This window comes from Pelobates fuscus, unplaced genomic scaffold, assembly GCF_036172605.1.
Source record: "Pelobates fuscus isolate aPelFus1 unplaced genomic scaffold, aPelFus1.pri scaffold_24, whole genome shotgun sequence".
Taxonomy (NCBI): domain Eukaryota; kingdom Metazoa; phylum Chordata; class Amphibia; order Anura; family Pelobatidae; genus Pelobates; species Pelobates fuscus.
In genome coordinates, this window is record NW_026961888.1 from 241,481 (window position 1) to 258,753 (window position 17,273).

Consider the following 17,273-nt stretch of genomic DNA (forward strand, 5'->3'; position numbering starts at 1 on the left):
GAGCTTCAACCCACCTTGATAACACGGGCCCCTTCCCTTTCTTGCATAAGAGTGAGAAAGAAAACCTTGGAATATATTCTTTTAATAGTTATCACAGTAATGTTTGTGGAGAACATCAGGCTCATCCCAAAGGAGATGTGTCAGCTTTCACCGGCTCTGCTAGATCGTGACAACCCTCGGGACCCATGGAGCTGCTAATGAATTCTTGGTTAGATAGTTTAGTACATTCCACGATAGATGGCATCGACCTCCGTCCTCTTATTTTACCTAAATGTATTCGTTTTATCCATTCGGAAACACAGTGTGAGAGCAGAGTGTGAAAAGATGGAGTAGGGACAGTGGAGGGTGTGTCATAAGACTGTATCCAATCAGAGCGTGGTTAGATCAGCCAATAAGATGCTAGCTGGAGATGTATAATTTGGAGGCTGCTGCGGGCGCGTATTATTGCTTGATCTTCATAGAGAATAGTGACCATGTCTGAAGCCGCCCCAGCTCCCGCCGCCGCACCTGCGGTAGAAAGCGCCTCCAAGAAGAAGCAGCCCAAGAAAGCAGCCGGTGTCAAGAAAGCCGCTAAGCCCTCCGGTCCTAGCGTGTCCGAGCTCATTGTCAAAGCTGTGTCCGCTTCTAAAGAGCGCAGCGGGGTGTCCCTGGCAGCTCTGAAGAAGGCTTTGGCTGCTTCTGGTTATGATGTGGAAAAGAATAACAGCCGCCTCAAGCTGGCTCTCAAGGGCTTGGTGACTAAAAGCACTCTCGTCCAGGTCAAAGGAAGCGGAGCTTCCGGCTCCTTCAAGCTCAACAAAAAGCAGGCGGAGAGCAAGGACAAGGCTACCAAGAAAAAGGCACCGGCTAAAGTCAAGAAGCCTGCCCCGAAGAAAGCCACCAAGTCTCCAGCCAAACCTAAGAAGGTAGCTGCAAAGAGCCCGAAAAAGGCCAAAAAGCCGGCCGCCTCCGCTAAAAAGGCCACCAAAAGTCCGAAGAAAGTCAAAGCCGCCAAGCCCAAGAAGGTAGTGAAAAGCCCGGCTAAGAAGACCGTGAAGAGCCCTGCCAAAAAGGCAGCCAAACCCAAAGCCGCAAAGAGTCCTGCAAAGGCTAAAAAGGCAGCTCCCAAAAAGAAATAAGCCTTGCTCGCATTTAATTTTATTTTCCAAACCCCAAAGGCTCTTGTAAGAGCCACCACATTCTCATTTCAGAGCTATATATCAGTGATGGCAACGTGTTTGTTTTGGTGTCATGTCACACATATCGTTCCCCCTCCATCCCTCATTCTAAAGTCAGGAATAACCTAATGAATCCTGTAATCCCAGCATCTAGTGCTCGAAAAGATTACACAGGAATGTATCTTGTCGGTGTGGCTAAGTCCCCGTATACCAGTGCTACACTTGAGCGTTGATTTTTTTTATTTTTTTTTGGCTTAGAAATTCCCTCCGTTCTAAGATACTGAGGGTGTTTCTTCATTAAATTGCGAAAGGCCAGTTTTAGTGAGAAACGCATATAATATATAGAATATCACACAGTGTCCTTCCAGACTAGATTTAATGTTATTGCCTTTTTCAGTAAGATAATAAAGCAGAACATATTTTAGGGATTGCGATTTTGTACATGGTGATAATAAAAGGGACTGTCCTCGTCCTCTCTCCACGTGTGAAACGGGCGCTTATTTCGATATTCAAAGAGTGATAAAGCCCAAGAAATGATACCTTGTGCAGTAGCTAAGCCGACTATCAAAGAAACACTAAAGACATGATAAAATGATTATACTTCAAAAGACTTCACGATTGTGAAATCTTTTGAAGCATAAACAGCTTTGGTTTTAAAAGCCAGAACCATTTCGAGCACGGAAGGAGAGGGTTAAGCATATTATTGAGAGGAAAAAAAAAAGTGAAGGGGCGTGTTTAAAACGCCCGCCTCCTTTGCTGCAGGTCCCCATACGGTCCGTCCGAGGAGTATATAAGGAAGAGCTTTGCAAAGCATCTCATATCGTTCGTGCAGAAAGAAGAGCAGAACCATGTCTGGCAGAGGCAAAGGAGGAAAGGGTCTCGGAAAAGGTGGCGCTAAGCGTCACAGGAAGGTTCTTCGTGACAACATCCAGGGCATTACCAAGCCTGCAATTCGTCGCCTTGCTCGCAGGGGAGGCGTGAAGCGTATTTCCGGCCTCATCTATGAGGAGACTCGCGGGGTGCTGAAGGTATTCCTGGAGAACGTCATCCGGGACGCCGTCACTTACACCGAGCATGCCAAGAGGAAGACTGTCACCGCCATGGACGTAGTTTATGCTCTTAAGCGCCAGGGCCGCACTCTCTATGGCTTCGGAGGTTAAAACTCGGGCTTGACTTTACCGCACACCCCATTAACCCAAAGGCCCTTTTCAGGGCCACCCACTTTTTCACTAAAAGACTGAACCTAATCACTTTAACCCCTTCCACACCTGATAAATTGCCTGCTATCTACATAGATACACCGAGAAGGAGATAGTAGTAGAGGCTGCTCCCAAACATCTAGACGGGAAAGGTTGCTAAACACTGTATTTGTAGACCGCATTTTTGAACCATCGGAGGATTTGGAGCCGCCTTCTGTTAATGGTAGGGGATGTAAAAAAATATGAGCAAGTACGTACACACACACTGTCAAGAAAGCTCTGGTTTTGGTGTATTGTTACTGTTGCCTACATTTAATACATGCTTGCAGCCACTTAAATAGAAACATTGTTACTAGCTTTGCATATGCACTCCTGTGTTAACTATGTATTCTCCTCTAAGCGAAAAAGTAGTCTTTTTCCTGCTGCCTCTCCACACGATGGATTCTAAATAGTGAAGTTATTGTAAAATCGCCAGTGAAATAGACCAGCAGAGATGATGGCTACATCGTTGCCTGACGTGAAAATGGGATATGTGGGGACATTTGAGCATTGTAGTGTGTGGGCTCCGTAGCTAGCCCGCTCAAAGTCACAGGCTAAAAGACACGTTTTTATGAATGTGTTGGAGCTCGTTCGAGTGCAGATTTGGTGGCTCTTAAAAGAGCCTTTGTGTTTTGTGTTAGCAGGTTTCAACTTAAGCACGTTCGCCTCGGATCCTACGAGCCAGCTGGATGTCTTTGGGCATGATTGTGACCCTCTTAGCGTGGATGGCGCACAAGTTGGTATCCTCAAAAAGACCAACCAGGTAAGCCTCGCTAGCCTCTTGCAGAGCCATGACAGCAGAGCTCTGGAAGCGCAGATCAGTCTTGAAATCCTGAGCGATCTCACGGACAAGGCGCTGGAAGGGCAGCTTGCGGATGAGCAGCTCGGTGGACTTCTGATAACGGCGGATCTCCCTGAGAGCCACAGTTCCTGGACGGTAACGGTGAGGCTTTTTCACTCCCCCGGTAGCTGGGGCGCTCTTTCTAGCAGCTTTGGTGGCTAGCTGCTTGCGGGGAGCCTTGCCTCCGGTCGACTTACGGGCTGTCTGCTTAGTTCTGGCCATTGTAGCAAAACGAAAGGGAATGAACGCTGCTCGCTGTAGCCTGGGCTTTATAGCCGATACGGCGTTTTCATTGGTTCATCAAGTGGGTGGTATGTTCTGATTGGCTGAAAACAAATAGTAAACCATTTCAAAATACCCGCTCAAATCAACTGCTTCTCATCCCCTCCCCCACATTCAAAATGCCCGCTCAAATCAACTGCTTCATCCCCTCCCCCCTCCTCCATCTATTGAGACCACGCGCCCAAAGAAGGGATCTAAGCCTTTAGTGACCCTTCCTGTCCTGACAGCATTTATTATAGACGCTACTAGTTGAAAGGAATGGCAGTGGGCAGTAATGGACGTATTCCTCCCAACATACTTATTAATAGCTGTATAGGCTTTATCGAGGGGGAGGGGTGCATGGGACATTGACCTCTTACACATGCAGAAAGGCCGCTTCTTTCGATGGGATAGAAGCCACGTCTGATAAAGGACTTTCACTCACAGGACGCTCAGTAGCCATACAAATGAGCTCCAGGAGACAGAGCAGCAGGAAATGTTACAAAGCATCCACTTATTGAAACAATGTTTTCAGCCGAGAGGCCAGGCTATTAAGGCTGCGTTAACTCATCCAGCAGCACAGACAACAGAGCTGTAGCGCCGCTAGGATTTGAACGCTCATAGTAGGTTTCACCCGGCATGTCCTCCAGACAGCGGGAGAGGGGGGAATCCTGAGAGTGAGCGACATGTAGAGATGCCCCGCTTAACAAAAGAGGACCTGTACACTATATACACTTGCCCCAATTGGTATTGATTTGCTGCTGCGTTTATCATAGACATGCATGGCAGCCATTGATTTTAACTAGTTCTATAGCTGGAATGTTGGACAGGATATGGACTGCAAATGGGACTCAGTCAGTGCTGTGACAGAAGCGCCCTAATATTTTAGCTTGCTTATGAGCTGCCAGCGTGGTGTGTGTGTAGATACAGGGAACGGTTTGCGCGCAGCAGAACAATTAATCGGCTCTTTGTGGAGAACGTGGGTGGCTCTTAAAAGAGCCTTTGTGTTTGGTAGGTGAGGGAGGCAGGTGCAGCAGCTGTCCGCTTTACTTGCTCTTGGGCTTGTGGCTCTCGGTCTTCTTGGGCAGCAGCACAGCCTGGATGTTAGGCAGGACACCTCCCTGGGCGATAGTCACTCCTCCCAGCAGTTTGTTGAGCTCTTCATCGTTACGGACAGCGAGCTGGAGATGGCGGGGAATGATGCGGGTCTTTTTGTTGTCTCTAGCGGCATTCCCTGCCAGCTCCAGAATCTCAGCGGTCAGGTACTCCAGCACTGCAGCCAGATAGACGGGGGCACCGGCTCCCACACGCTCTGCATAATTGCCCTTCCTCAGCAAACGGTGGACTCTGCCGACTGGGAACTGAAGTCCCGCTCGGGATGAGCGAGTCTTCGCCTTTGCACGGGTCTTTCCACCTTGCTTTCCGCGGCCAGACATGTTTGTTCTTGATTGAATGCAAGAAGATGAAAACTCCTCCCCTACCACAAGCTATTTATAAACACACTGTGCTCTGTGATTGGATGACTTTACAAGCAGCCAATTAGAGACACGTTATACAGGGAACCAATCTATTGCTGGAGCTAGTGTTAAACAGCCGCTTCCTTACGTCATCTGACTTTAGCAACCAATCGCAGGAAGGGAAGCGGAAGGGCCTCATTTACATGGTCCGCCTATAAATAGAACCGCCGGAGCAAGCAGCTTGCTATTCGCTCGCGAGCTAACAGCGTTAATCATGCCTGATCCAGCAAAGTCCGCACCAGCCCCCAAGAAAGGCTCCAAAAAAGCCGTCACCAAGACTCAGAAGAAAGATGGCAAGAAGCGTAGAAAGAGCAGGAAGGAGAGCTATGCCATCTACGTGTACAAGGTGCTGAAGCAGGTCCATCCCGACACCGGCATCTCCTCCAAGGCAATGGGGATCATGAACTCCTTTGTCAATGATATCTTTGAGCGCATCGCAGGAGAAGCTTCTCGCCTGGCTCACTACAACAAGCGCTCCACCATCACCTCCCGGGAGATCCAGACTGCCGTGCGCCTGCTACTACCCGGAGAGCTGGCAAAGCACGCCGTGTCTGAGGGCACCAAGGCTGTCACAAAGTACACCAGCGCCAAGTAAATGTCCGCCTCCCTGACCACCCGCTAACACAAAGGCTCTTTTAAGAGCCACCCACACTGTCTCTCTCAGAGCTGGCATCACACCCATGCATCAACTCTACAGCTTACTTGCTGCCCACCACAAGCTCACGCAAACGTGTAGCTTTCCTTTCACTTAACCCTTTCCATGCTGTCCTGTAACTCTGAAGATCTCGAGCTGCTCGTGTTTGCACATTTTAGACACTTGTATCACTCACATGCTGATTTAGCCACCTAATGCTCAGTTTGCTCCGCTCTATTACTTTCAAGTCTACCTAGATACCGGACTTGATCTTAGAAGATATTCGTTGGGCGGCTGTATATCTAGTAACTGTAGATTAGGGACAGGCTTCTTATTCAGGGTAGCGTTCGAAGTCGCATTAGGGATATTATAAAAGCTGCTACTGTAGGAGATCTTATACCTAATACTTTACCAAATGGCTACATGGCCAGGGATTTCACTCGATAAGTGTATCCGTTTCTTTCTCTTTTGTTATAGCCTATTGAAACAATGTTTCACTTCATCCTGATACTGTCTATTACTATGTTGCATGTTACATGAGTCATTGGCGGCGGACATATCACCATACCCATCACCGCTATATCCACTGACTCACAATCCGCTCTTCAAGCCTGGTGAATCGGGAGCGGCATACAGATAATATCATACCACAGCATACCTACCTTCACGAGACCTCCTTGACAATGAGGGAGTTAGGCCCCTGTCGTCCCTACACCCGCAGGGAACTCCCACGACCCTTCAAAAATTTCTCTACGATCAACTCATTCACTTTTTGCGGACCAACAAATACCCCCAACAAGGTCACCGAGCACTGACCAAATTCGAACTTACGTGCACCCAATGCACACTCAAAAAGAAACAGGTCAAAACCACATATGCCTACTACAGGACACTAGCCAACCAATCAACCTACTCTACAAAAAACACTGGGAACAAGAACTGCACTTATCTTTCGCAGATAATGACTGGAAGCAAATATTCCTCCTGACACAAAAATCATCCACCAGCTTAGCGACACAAGAAAGTAACTATAAGAAGATAGCTAGATGGCACTACACCCCATCCAAACTCAAACGGGCATTCCCAGGCACGTCCAATAACTGCTGTAGATGACTAGAGGCCATTGGGGACACGGCTCACATCTGGTGGTCATGCACGGTGAACCAAAAGTTCTGGTCACGGATCTCCAGTCTCATACACCTCATAACGGGAACCACCATACCCTACCCACCTTAAACACTCCTATATCTTATATTGCCTCCCTCCATACCAAGGGACACTAGGACCCTAGACATACATCTGCTCAAAGCAGCAAATCTGCTTATCACCCTCCACTGGAAAAAAAAAATATACATGACCTCCTGGGAACCCTAGTGTAACTTCATGAACACCAGTCAAACAGACCGATAGTGACACCCAGCTGGAGATAATATGAGACCTTGAACTACCAGCGAATCTATTTGAATATCAACACCCTTATTATTTTTGGTCTTCACTTCCCCTTTATGTCGACTACAAGTATTTCTGTTACTGAATGTGAACTTTGTACTAGACATTATGACTAAAGCAGCAATGTTATACACATTTTTGAAGTATCAATTGTTACATTTGCAAGAATTTTAAAATAAACAATTTCTAAAAAAAAAAGGAAAAAGGAAAAAAAGCCGAACAGACACTGCTTGATCCGTTTTAGGTCAGCTTTGGGATTTCTAGGTAGTCTCAGTAAAATCCATTCTGAGTTCTCCTTATAACCGGCAGAAAAAAAAAAAAAAAAAATATATATATATATATATATATATATATATATATATATATATATATATATATATATCTGCGAGCGGTTCAACAGAACACTGCTTGCCGAGACTGGGAGCGACTCCTACCGCACTTCTTATGTGCATATTGGGAGGTGCCGCAGGAACTGCTTTGGACTATTATATGGGAGAAGATTACGAGGACCTCATCACAGTGCATTGGGATGGGGGAATGTGCTAAAACTCTGTGACCACATGGAACAGTTGGCTAAGTTGGTAAAAGAGAACCTCCAAGCTGACAAGGGGTGACAGAAAGTATGGTATGACCGGGGTACCCGACTGCGTAGTTTCCGTGTTGGACAAAAGATTAAACCGGTCTGACATGATTAATTACAGGCGGCATGGCAGGGTCCCTACAAGGTGGTGGAGCATATCTGCAATACCACCTATGTGGTAGCCAGCTGTGCAGATGAGAGAGTAAACTGCTCCTTCCACGTTAATATGCTTAAAGAGTACAAAAAAAGGAAGGACGATGTAACTGCAGTGTGCGCCCCAGCTTCTGAGGATCTAGACAGCCTCGCATTAGCTGACTTGCTAGAGGGAGACTCCCAAGTTGACCTTATCGCTCAAGTCAAACTAGGAGACAAACTGACTGATAAAGAAATAGTTCAGGCCCACAAATTATTGAAAGCTAAACGAAAGACCTTCTCCCAAGACCCTGGGTACATCACCCTGGCTGTACACAACGTGGAAATCCCAGGACAAGCACCTATGAGGCAACCACCCCTACCACATTCTCGAGGCAGTCCGGTAAGAGATACGGAAGGATATACAGTAAATGCTGTGACTAGGAGTGATTGAGGCTTCAGACTTGGCTTGTAGTCCTAGTACCGAAGCGGGACGGAACAACACTCTTCTGCGTGGACTACAGGCGACTGAACGATCGGACTCTTACCAACTCTTATCCCATGCCCTGGAGGAACTATTTCATCATATAGCATGGGGACAGTATCTCGCCACAACAGACCTATGCAAGGGCTACTAGCAGATTCACCTGGCCGAGGAGGCTATCCCCAAGTCGGCATTCGTCACCCCGCTTGGCCTATTCCAATATCAGGTCATGCCGTTCTAGATGAAGAATGTCCCAGCCACCTTTCAACGTATGGTGGATAGGTTCCTCAATGGCTTCCAGGAATTTGCACGTGCGTACCTGGACAGCATAGCTATCAATTGTGACTCATAGGAGGAAGATTTCCCATGTAGGGAAGGTTATCGGCCGAATTAGAGCAGCTGGCTTAACTCTGAAGCCAGACAAGTGTCACATTGGTATGGCTGAAGTGCGGTATCTGGGACACAGAGTAGCTGGGAGACTTCTGCCCCTACCCGAGTGGCCACCACACACTGGATAACACAGTTCTACTTCACCCTTTACTAAGTCTTGGCTCGTGTTTTTTTTTAAATTCTTTATTTTATTTGTGCATGAAAAATCACATAAAGCACACAATGCCACAACAGCTAGAGCATGCAGAGCGTCATACATAGATTTACATTGGTTAGGCATTAAAACATAGCACAGTTTTATGGATTATTATCGCATGACAAAGAGTTATATCTAATAATATTATCAATAACAGCGTTAAACTAGGTTATCCAGGTTAGATTGTTATCAGCTATATATATATCAGAGAATTTACAACATTGAAAACAGGTTAGACTACAATGTTAAACCGGTGAGCTATAAAACCACCTGGTAAGCACGTTAATAGAGGTGAGATATCCCCAGCAGTACCTTTCTACATTAGTAAGCATGTTTGTAGCCTGGCTGTAATCAGGCTAAGTTAAGTAATGACATGCAATTAGCCGGCATAGATGTATCTGTGCCATGGAGTAATAAAACGAAAAAAATAAAAAACAAATAGATAATGCTGCTTCTATCTATAACAAGCTCGTGTTGGGATAAAGTCACCCTCACAGGCCAGCAGTATGCATAAGGGCTAGTACTCGTGTTCGCCAAGAGGGACAGTTAATGTCCAGGGTGTAGTAGCAGTTTGTGAGTACGTCTCTCAACAGTCATGCTGTCCCAGGGCCGGTCCGACCCTCAGCCTGTTCCCCGTCTGGGAGAGTGCAGCAGGTCTGTGCCAAGGTGCTGGTCATATCGGGTGTTGGGCAGTGCATGATGGGTGACTACCTTCGGGTGGGCCCGCTGCGTCTCCGATTTCTCCGATGTAGGAGCCGCTTTAGAGGCTGTTGGCGGTCCCCGCTGTTTGGTAGGCATGTAAGGGGTACGGATATGAGTGCACCCGCTTGTCAGCTCTGTGTCGGGACGCTTTGTGCGGCTTCCTCCTCCGCTTCCCCGCTTGTGTAGCGCCAGCTTTCCGCCCTGGCTGTGGTGGTTTGTCCCCGTTCTGTGGAGGGCTTGTTGCAGCCGTGGGTCTTGTTTGGCTCTGTTTAGCTTGTTCCCAGTATTGCTCCCAAAAGCGTTCAAATGCCAGGGCAATGGGATCCCTGGAGTCTGGGACACACTTGGTCACGTGTTGGCGGCCATCTTTGCCCACTCCAAGCCGCACTCTTGCTGGGCTCATGTTTGGGTGAGACAGCTATACTCTGTGCAAGAGAGCTTAATCACTAGGACCCTGTTACAGGTTAGGAAAGTTTGGATAGACCCCAGCCAAGCTGCAGCGGGTAGGGGCTATAGCACTACTGGTGTCCCAGTGATAGCTAGGAAGCAAGCTTGGCAGAGGTGCCCAGTCAGGGTACCATGCAGTCCATCAAAGTGTGTCCAGGATTGTGTGTCCATGAATGGAGACCCCATGCTGGGGGTCTGTGTATAAATTCTGTGTGCCTTGCCTGAATAAACCAGATCTACTCCCAGCACTGGCGTACATACCGCGGTCGCAGGGGTTGCAGCTGCGACTGGGCCCAGCCCACCAGGGGGCCCGGCCACCTAGCGACTCGGTATGTACGCCAGTGTGGGCAGACTCTTCTACTGGGGGGACAAGGAGCTGGCCACATCAGGGCCCCCGAGGCCGGCCCTGGTGTTACCGGGCGCGCGCGCGCGAGGGAGCACTCTCCCCTGAGCGCTCTCTGATCAGCTCCCTTGCGCGCCCCGCACTTATGCTGCAGCCGGAATATGAAGTTATATTCTGGCTCCGGCATCAGTAAAAATGTGCGAGGGAGCTGGGCAGAGAGCGCTCAGGGGACAGTGTTCCCTCACGAGCCAGCAGGACCGGCCGCCGGGCAGCCCCTGGACTGGACTGGAAAGGGAGGCTGCGGGATTTAATCTGAAAAAAAAAGCACACAAAAAACGTGTGTATGTGTGTTAGTGCTACAGTGTGTGTGTGTGTGTGTGTTAGTGCACATTTTTGTGCCAGTGTGTGTGTTACTGTGTCTGCTAGTGAGTGTCAGTGAGTGTGTTAGTTTTTGTTTGCGTGTGTTACTGTGTGTTAGTTGTGTGTGTCTGTTATTGAGTGTGTGTCTGTTAGTGAGTGTCAGTGTGTGTGTCTGTGTGTGAGTGAGTGTGTGTGTCTGTTACTGAGTGTGCTAGTTTGTGTGTGTCTGTTAGTGAGTCTGTTAGTGAGTCTAGTGAGTCTTAGGTTAGTGAGTCTAGTGAGTCTTAGGTGTCTTAGTGAGTGTGTGTTTGTCAGTGAGAGTGTGTGTTTTATAAGTGAGTGTGTATGTGTCTCTGTCTGTCACTGAGTGTGTCTTTGGCAGTAAATTTGTGTGTCTGTTAGCTAGTGTGTATGCGTCTGTTCGTGAGAGTGTGTGTGTGTTTTAAACCCCTTAAGCACTTACCTTTCTCCAGCGCCGGACTCCCTTGGCGCTGGGGATCCCTCCGCCCCGACCTGCCTCTCAGCTCCCAATGCGCATGCGTGGCAAGAGCCGCGCGCGCATTCAAACCGCCCATAGAAAAGCATTACTCAATGTAATGTCGTGTGTACGCCACTGACTCCCAGCATTACGTTTAGACAAATGTATTTGTGGAAAGCTGTACTAGCTAATACAACGGGAAAGGGAATCCATGAAGGTGATACCCTGGTGGTCCGCCACACAGATCAACATGTTAGCTCCTAATTTGGTGCTAAAATCAGGACAATTTTTGCTGTCATGTTTTTATCATGATTTGAAATAGCATTGAAATGTTTTTGATGTTTTGGAAAAAAGTCCCTAGAGTGCGGAACTCATTGCTGTTGTTTACTGTGCCAGACCTACACCAGGCTTCATAAAGGATTTCCTGGAGAACACAGTGTGTGTGTTTTTTTTTTTGAAACTTAAAGTTTATTTGTTTTTGTTTTTGTTTTGTTCACTTTTTCGCAAACATTGTGGGAGGGGGTAGGGTACAGAAAGGAAAAAGGGAAGGGTTCAGGTATAGGGATACATCAGTTGGTTTTATTTCAACTGTACAGGTAGTAATATTTCAACTTATTACAGCATTGTTCAGATCGACAGTGATGAGCATTGGTTTTGGTAGCATGGTTGTGTACTGCGGCGTACTTACGAGGTAATGTTTGTTTCTGGTTTGGTGTTATGTTGCTTTGCTCTGCGTCTTGGGGGGTTTTGTGCGTCTGAGGGCGGCTATGCCTTTACCAGTGTATGTACCTCTCCGGTGATTGCGGTCTAATGCTCGATACTCCTCCACGTATCTCTTTTTCTTTATTTATCAAGTAACTATTCAGTAATTATGTGATTTTGGGGACAGTCTCTCACCACACGGGCGTGTGGGGGTAGTTTGAGTCGGTGTCTCATTGGGTGTTGCTGAGCGTCCTAATTTTTCCCCACGTCTCGTGGGCCGTTCGGACGCTCGGGCGTGTGCCAAGCTGTGCCGTTGCCATTAGTTCATATGACCAGTTTTGATCAACCTGTTTCACCAGCTCGGTTATCGTTGGCGTGGTGGTTTTTTTCCAGAGCCTAGATATTAGTAGGTGGGCAGAAATCAGAGTGTGATATATAGTGATTTTAATATGTTTTGGGATGCCCCCTGGTATCATGAATAATAGGCATTCCTGTGGCTGGTCCAACCTTGTGTCAGGCAGTAATTTTTGGAGTAAATGAGTCACCGCTTCCCACAGTGGGCTTATTTTGTCACAGGACCACCAGACGTGGAGCATCGTGCCCACCGCCCTTCCGCATCTCCAGCATACATTGCTGGTGTGGGGCCATATTTTATGTAGCTTCGCTGGTACTAGGTACCATCGATACATGATTTTGCGTTGCAATTCTAGGTGGGTGGCGCAGGCAGTGAGCCCACGATGTGCCGAGTACGCCCTGTCCCACTCATCATTAGAAAATGTTTGGCCTATTTCCCCGTGCCATTCTCTTTTTATGTGCTCTAGTGTGTGTGTTTGTGCGGAGACTAGTTTTTGATACCCCCAAGACATTGTCTTTTTGAGAGGCGCCGCTCCCACGCATTGCCTTTCAAATATCGTCATTTCTTTACTGTCGCTGATACCTGTTTGGTGTTTCAGTTTGTCTGCTACATATGATTTGAGTTGTAGGTAGGAGAATGTGGTCTTGGTGGGCAGTGTGTATTCCTTCTGGATGTCTAGCAGTGTTTTTAGTTTTCCCCTGTCTATAACTTGGTATATGTGGTGTATACCCCCTTTCTTCCATGTTTCCCATGCGAATGTGGGGATTTCGATGCCTATTGTTTGTATTGGCGTGGCCATAGATAGTTTAGGGCTCGACATCATTTTATGTTTCATTGTGTCCCACATTCTTAACAGGTTCTGTGTGCTGGGTAGTAGGGCCTCACGTGTGTGCTTAGGGCATCTATGTAACCATAATATAGCTTTGAGGTCTTGTTGAGGTGCCCAGTGGGATTCTATTGTTACCCATTGTGGGGTTTGGGTCGGGAGGTTTATTTGTGCTATGTTATGGAGGTATGCTGCTCTACAGTACGCCGTTAGATTTGGCAGGCCCAACCCCCCTTTGCTCACTGGTTGTTGCAACGTTCCCGCTGCTACCCGTACCTTTTTTCCTTCCCATATGAATGTGTTAAGGGAATGTTGCATATTTTTTAGGAACTTTTTCGGGATGGGTATTTGCAATGTACGAAAGAGATATTGAATTTTGGGTATAAGTGTCATTTTTACCGCAGCTATGCGGCCTGTCCAGGATAGAAACTTTCCCTTCCATTTTTGTATGGTGTCCATGATCACTGTTCGGAGACTTTCGTAGTTTAGTTTAAATAGTCGTGCTGGGTTTCTGGGAATCTTAAGTCCCAGAAACGACACGTAGTCGTCCCTCCAGTCCAGTTGAAATGCCATTTTCAGCCTGTCCACTAGGTCACTATCCAAATTTATCCCCAAAGCTTGCGTCTTAGTGACATTTAACTTGTAGTACGAGACTGCCCCATACTCATGTATTTGTGCCATCAGGTTTGGTAAGGATATTAACGGTTGTGTAATTGTTACCAGGATATCATCCGCGAAGAGGTTTAATTTGTACTCTCTCTCTCCCAGGGTTATTCCCCGTATGGATCGGTCTGCTCTTATGGCTGCTGCCAGTGGTTCCAGCGCTAGAATGTATAGTAACGGGGATAAGGGACATCCCTGTCTCGACCCATTAGTTATCGTAATTTGTTTAGACATGAATCCAGCATTCAGTACCCTTGCCGTGGGACGGGAATACAGTGCTTTTACTGCACTCAAAAACCCCTGGGGGAATTTGTATTTGCGGAGCACAGCTTCCAGAAACGGCCAGGCAAGCCGATCAAAAGCTTTTTCGGCATCCAGGGAGAGTAGAACACCCCCTCCCCGGATCCGAAGCAGGCTGTGCACAAGGTCCACTACCTTCCTTGTGTTGTCGGATCCCTGTCTACCCGTGGTGAAGCCCACTTGGTCGTCATGTATCAGTGTGGGGATGATGTGGGTGAGCCTGGTGGCTTGGACTTTAGCATATAACTTGGTGTCAGTATTGAGCAGCGATATCGGTCTAAAGTTTTGGCTACACGTGGGGGATTTCCCTGGCTTGGGCAATGTAACAATATGCGCTTCTAGCATATCTGCGGGGGTTTTCTCTTTCTGCGTGGATACATTAAACAGGTTGGCTAGGTGTGGGGTCAAGGTGCTGGCAAATTTCTTATAGTAGGCGTTCGTGAGGCCATCCGGCCCTGGTGCTTTCCCAGGAGGGAGATGTGTGATGGCCTGCAGAATTTCGGCCTCGGTTATAGGGGCCTGTAGTGTGTTTATTTGTTCCTCTGTTAGTGAGGGTAGGGTTATTTTTTCCAGGTAGCGTTCTATGTTCCCAAGGGTTGGCTGTATGGTGTTTGGATCTTGCCCTAAATTGTACAGGGTCGTATAGTAGTCTGCAAATATGTCGCTGATGTCTTTGGGCGTTACTCTTTTCTCCCCATTGGAGTTTAGTAGGTACGGGATCTTTGTGTTCATGCTTTTTTGTGTTAGTCTTCTGGCTAGAAGTTTGCTCGCCCTATTGCCTTGTGTATATTGCGTCGCCTTGAGTTTTCTAAGGCTAAATCCCATTACTGCCAGGTCGTGTTCCCTAATGTCATTTAGTTGTTCCTTTATTTTCGTCTGTAGCATTGGTGACGGGGTCAGTTGGTTTTGTTTGTTGAGGCTATACAGTGTTTTCAGCCAGCTTTTCATTTTTGCCTGAGATTTCTGTTTCAGTGCGCTAGCTTTCCCTATGATTAATCCTCTGATTACTGGTTTGTGTGCTTGCCAGAGGGTTTCTGGGGAAATGTCTGGGTGTGTGTTCGTCTCAAAATACTGTTTAATGTCTTCCCCTAAACGCTCGCAGAAACGCTCATCATGTAGTATGGACTCATTCAGGCGCCAAGGGCTGCGATGTTTGTAGTCATAGGCATCCTGTAGTTCTAGGGTTATGGGGGCATGATCGGACCACGTGATGGTACCTATGGAGCAGGCCTTAAGCTGATTTAGGAATGAGCCTTTTATGTAAAACCCGTCTATGCGAGAATACGTGTTGTGTGCTTGAGAAAAGAAAGTATAATCTCTCTCTTCCGGGTGTAGCACCCTCCATGCGTCGTATAAGTCATGGTCTCTAAATAGTCGCGTTAGAGGTTTACATTCTCGTGTCAGTGTTGTGGACCTGGGTGTGTGTGGGGGGACCGTGGTGTCCCATCGCGGATCCAGAATGTGGTTCAGATCTCCACATATGGTGGTAACGCCTCTTTGAACCGGTGTGATTTGTGCAATCAGTTTATGCAAAAAATTTCTCTGATTTGTGTTGGGTGCATACATGTTGATTATCGTGTGTTCCAGATTATTAATTTCACACACTAGTATTATATATCTCCCTTGCGGGTCTATAGATTCGTATAACAGCTTAAAGGACACATCTCTACTGATTAAGATAGATACTCCCCTAGTTTTTGATGTGTAGGTGCTATGGTACTGCGTGGGGAATTGTGCCCGTGCTATGGTTATGGTCTGTTTAAGGTGGGTTTCTTGTAGGCATACAACATCGGGGTGTATTTTGTGCAGATCTCTGGTCAGGCAGTGGCGTTTCACCGGGGTATTCAACCCCTTTACATTATGACAGTATATTCTCATGTTCTATTGGGTATACTGGCGGTTGTTTCGTGGGTCATTGGGTGGCAAGATTTGTCTGTAGGTGCTACCTTCTTTAGTGAGTATCCTGATCCTAAGGGCTCGTGTAGCAGTCCCGCTGCTCATTCCCCATGTGACCAACTTTATTCTCTGGAGGTTCCCTGACATAGGTGTATGCTCTCCCTGATTTGCGCTTGTCTTGTGCTTAAGGGTTGACCTGCGGACTGGTCCCTGTTTGGAGGGTGAGGGTTGGAGAGGTGGGTATAGGTAGGGTGCAACAGTAATGCAGTCTTTTTCCATAACATAGGAAGAAAACATTACAACATTTAACATATATACAGTAAAATCAAGATCAGTGTACATTTCCCAATGAAGGGTGAGGCACTAACTAGATAGTGCCGGGTAGGAGCGTGGTAGTCGTGTGCGTGTATAAGAAGTAGAGATCAGTGGGTGAGCTCGCTAGGCCCGATATGTGCTGTCATTCATCACATGACAGCCATGTCCGTGTCGTGTGTTGATTACTTATCGGTAGATGCGGGTGAAGCCTGGGTTCTTTCTTCCCTTACAATGGCAGCCTGCTTCTACCAGTGTGTGCAACTACTTTTTTTTTTTTTTTTTTTGTTTTTTTTTTTTGTTTTGTTTGTAACGTGTCTCTGCCCTATCAATAGGCACTTTTTTACCCACGGGAACTATCTCTCGTTCCCGGTATCGTCTATACGTTGTTTCATCTGTTTGCATGTGTGTGGTGCAGCCTCATGGTATAGCCTTGTGTTATGCGGATGTGTGGTGTAATTATACTTGCGACTCGTTGGATGACCAGTCTTGGTCGGGACCTCGTTTGGTACCGCAACAGAGTCCATATATTTGTCAGTCAGTTCATTTTTTTTGCTTTTTCCACTCCGGTGGCATTCTGGCTCGTGGTGCAGCGTTCTTTCCCTCTGGGTTCGTTGCAATGTTCCAGCTGCGCAGGATTTTCCGACCCTCCTCTGGTGTGCTGGCCGTCGTCACCGTACCGTTTCTCCTTATTAGAAGGCGGATTGGGTATCCCCATCTGTATTGCACATCGTTCTGTCGCAGTGCTTCCGTGATGTCTTTGAATTCTTTTCTCTTTTGAAGTGTGGCCGCTGATAGATCAGTGAATACTTTGATGTGTCTGTATTTCTGTGGCAATTCACGTTCTCCCCTTGTGGCTTGTAGTAGTGCCTCTTTTACATGGAAGTAGTGCAGATGTGTGAGCACATCCCTGGGGGTATCTTGTGGTAGGAACGTTGGCTTTTGGACCCTGTGGTACCTGTCTAAAAGTAGTACCTCTGCGGGCAGGTCTGGTGCTAGTTCTTTAAAGT

General features: G+C 47.3%; 4 protein-coding genes across 4 annotated transcripts; 2 read left to right on the forward strand and 2 right to left on the reverse strand.

The window, feature by feature from the left end:
- Positions 1 to 470: 470 nt before the first annotated feature.
- Positions 471 to 1,118, forward strand: LOC134584834 (histone H1B-like). The gene has a single exon (XM_063440653.1). The coding sequence runs from the start codon at positions 474 to 476 to the stop codon at positions 1,116 to 1,118; it is 645 nt and encodes a 214-aa protein (XP_063296723.1). The 5' UTR covers positions 471 to 473.
- Positions 1,119 to 3,047: 1,929 nt separating this feature from the next.
- Positions 3,048 to 3,458, reverse strand: LOC134584845 (histone H3). Its single transcript, XM_063440663.1, has one exon. It carries the CDS (start codon positions 3,456 to 3,458, stop codon positions 3,048 to 3,050), a length of 411 nt encoding a protein of 136 aa, XP_063296733.1.
- Positions 3,459 to 4,543: 1,085 nt separating this feature from the next.
- Positions 4,544 to 4,933, reverse strand: LOC134584846 (histone H2A type 2-B-like). Its single transcript, XM_063440664.1, has one exon. The coding sequence runs from the start codon at positions 4,931 to 4,933 to the stop codon at positions 4,544 to 4,546; it is 390 nt and encodes a 129-aa protein (XP_063296734.1).
- A 295-nt stretch (positions 4,934 to 5,228) lies between these two features.
- LOC134584847 (histone H2B 1.1-like) lies at positions 5,229 to 5,609 on the forward strand. The gene has a single exon (XM_063440665.1). It carries the CDS (start codon positions 5,229 to 5,231, stop codon positions 5,607 to 5,609), a length of 381 nt encoding a protein of 126 aa, XP_063296735.1.
- Positions 5,610 to 17,273: the final 11,664 nt, after the last annotated feature.

Bases quoted from the DNA above. Each gene is read 5' to 3' on its own strand.
- LOC134584834 (XM_063440653.1), top strand. From the start codon at position 474: ATGTCTGAAGCCGCCCCAGCTCCCGCCGCCGCACCTGCGGTAGAAAGC.
- LOC134584845 (XM_063440663.1), bottom strand. From the start codon at position 3,458: ATGGCCAGAACTAAGCAGACAGCCCGTAAGTCGACCGGAGGCAAGGCT.
- LOC134584846 (XM_063440664.1), bottom strand. From the start codon at position 4,933: ATGTCTGGCCGCGGAAAGCAAGGTGGAAAGACCCGTGCAAAGGCGAAG.
- LOC134584847 (XM_063440665.1), top strand. From the start codon at position 5,229: ATGCCTGATCCAGCAAAGTCCGCACCAGCCCCCAAGAAAGGCTCCAAA.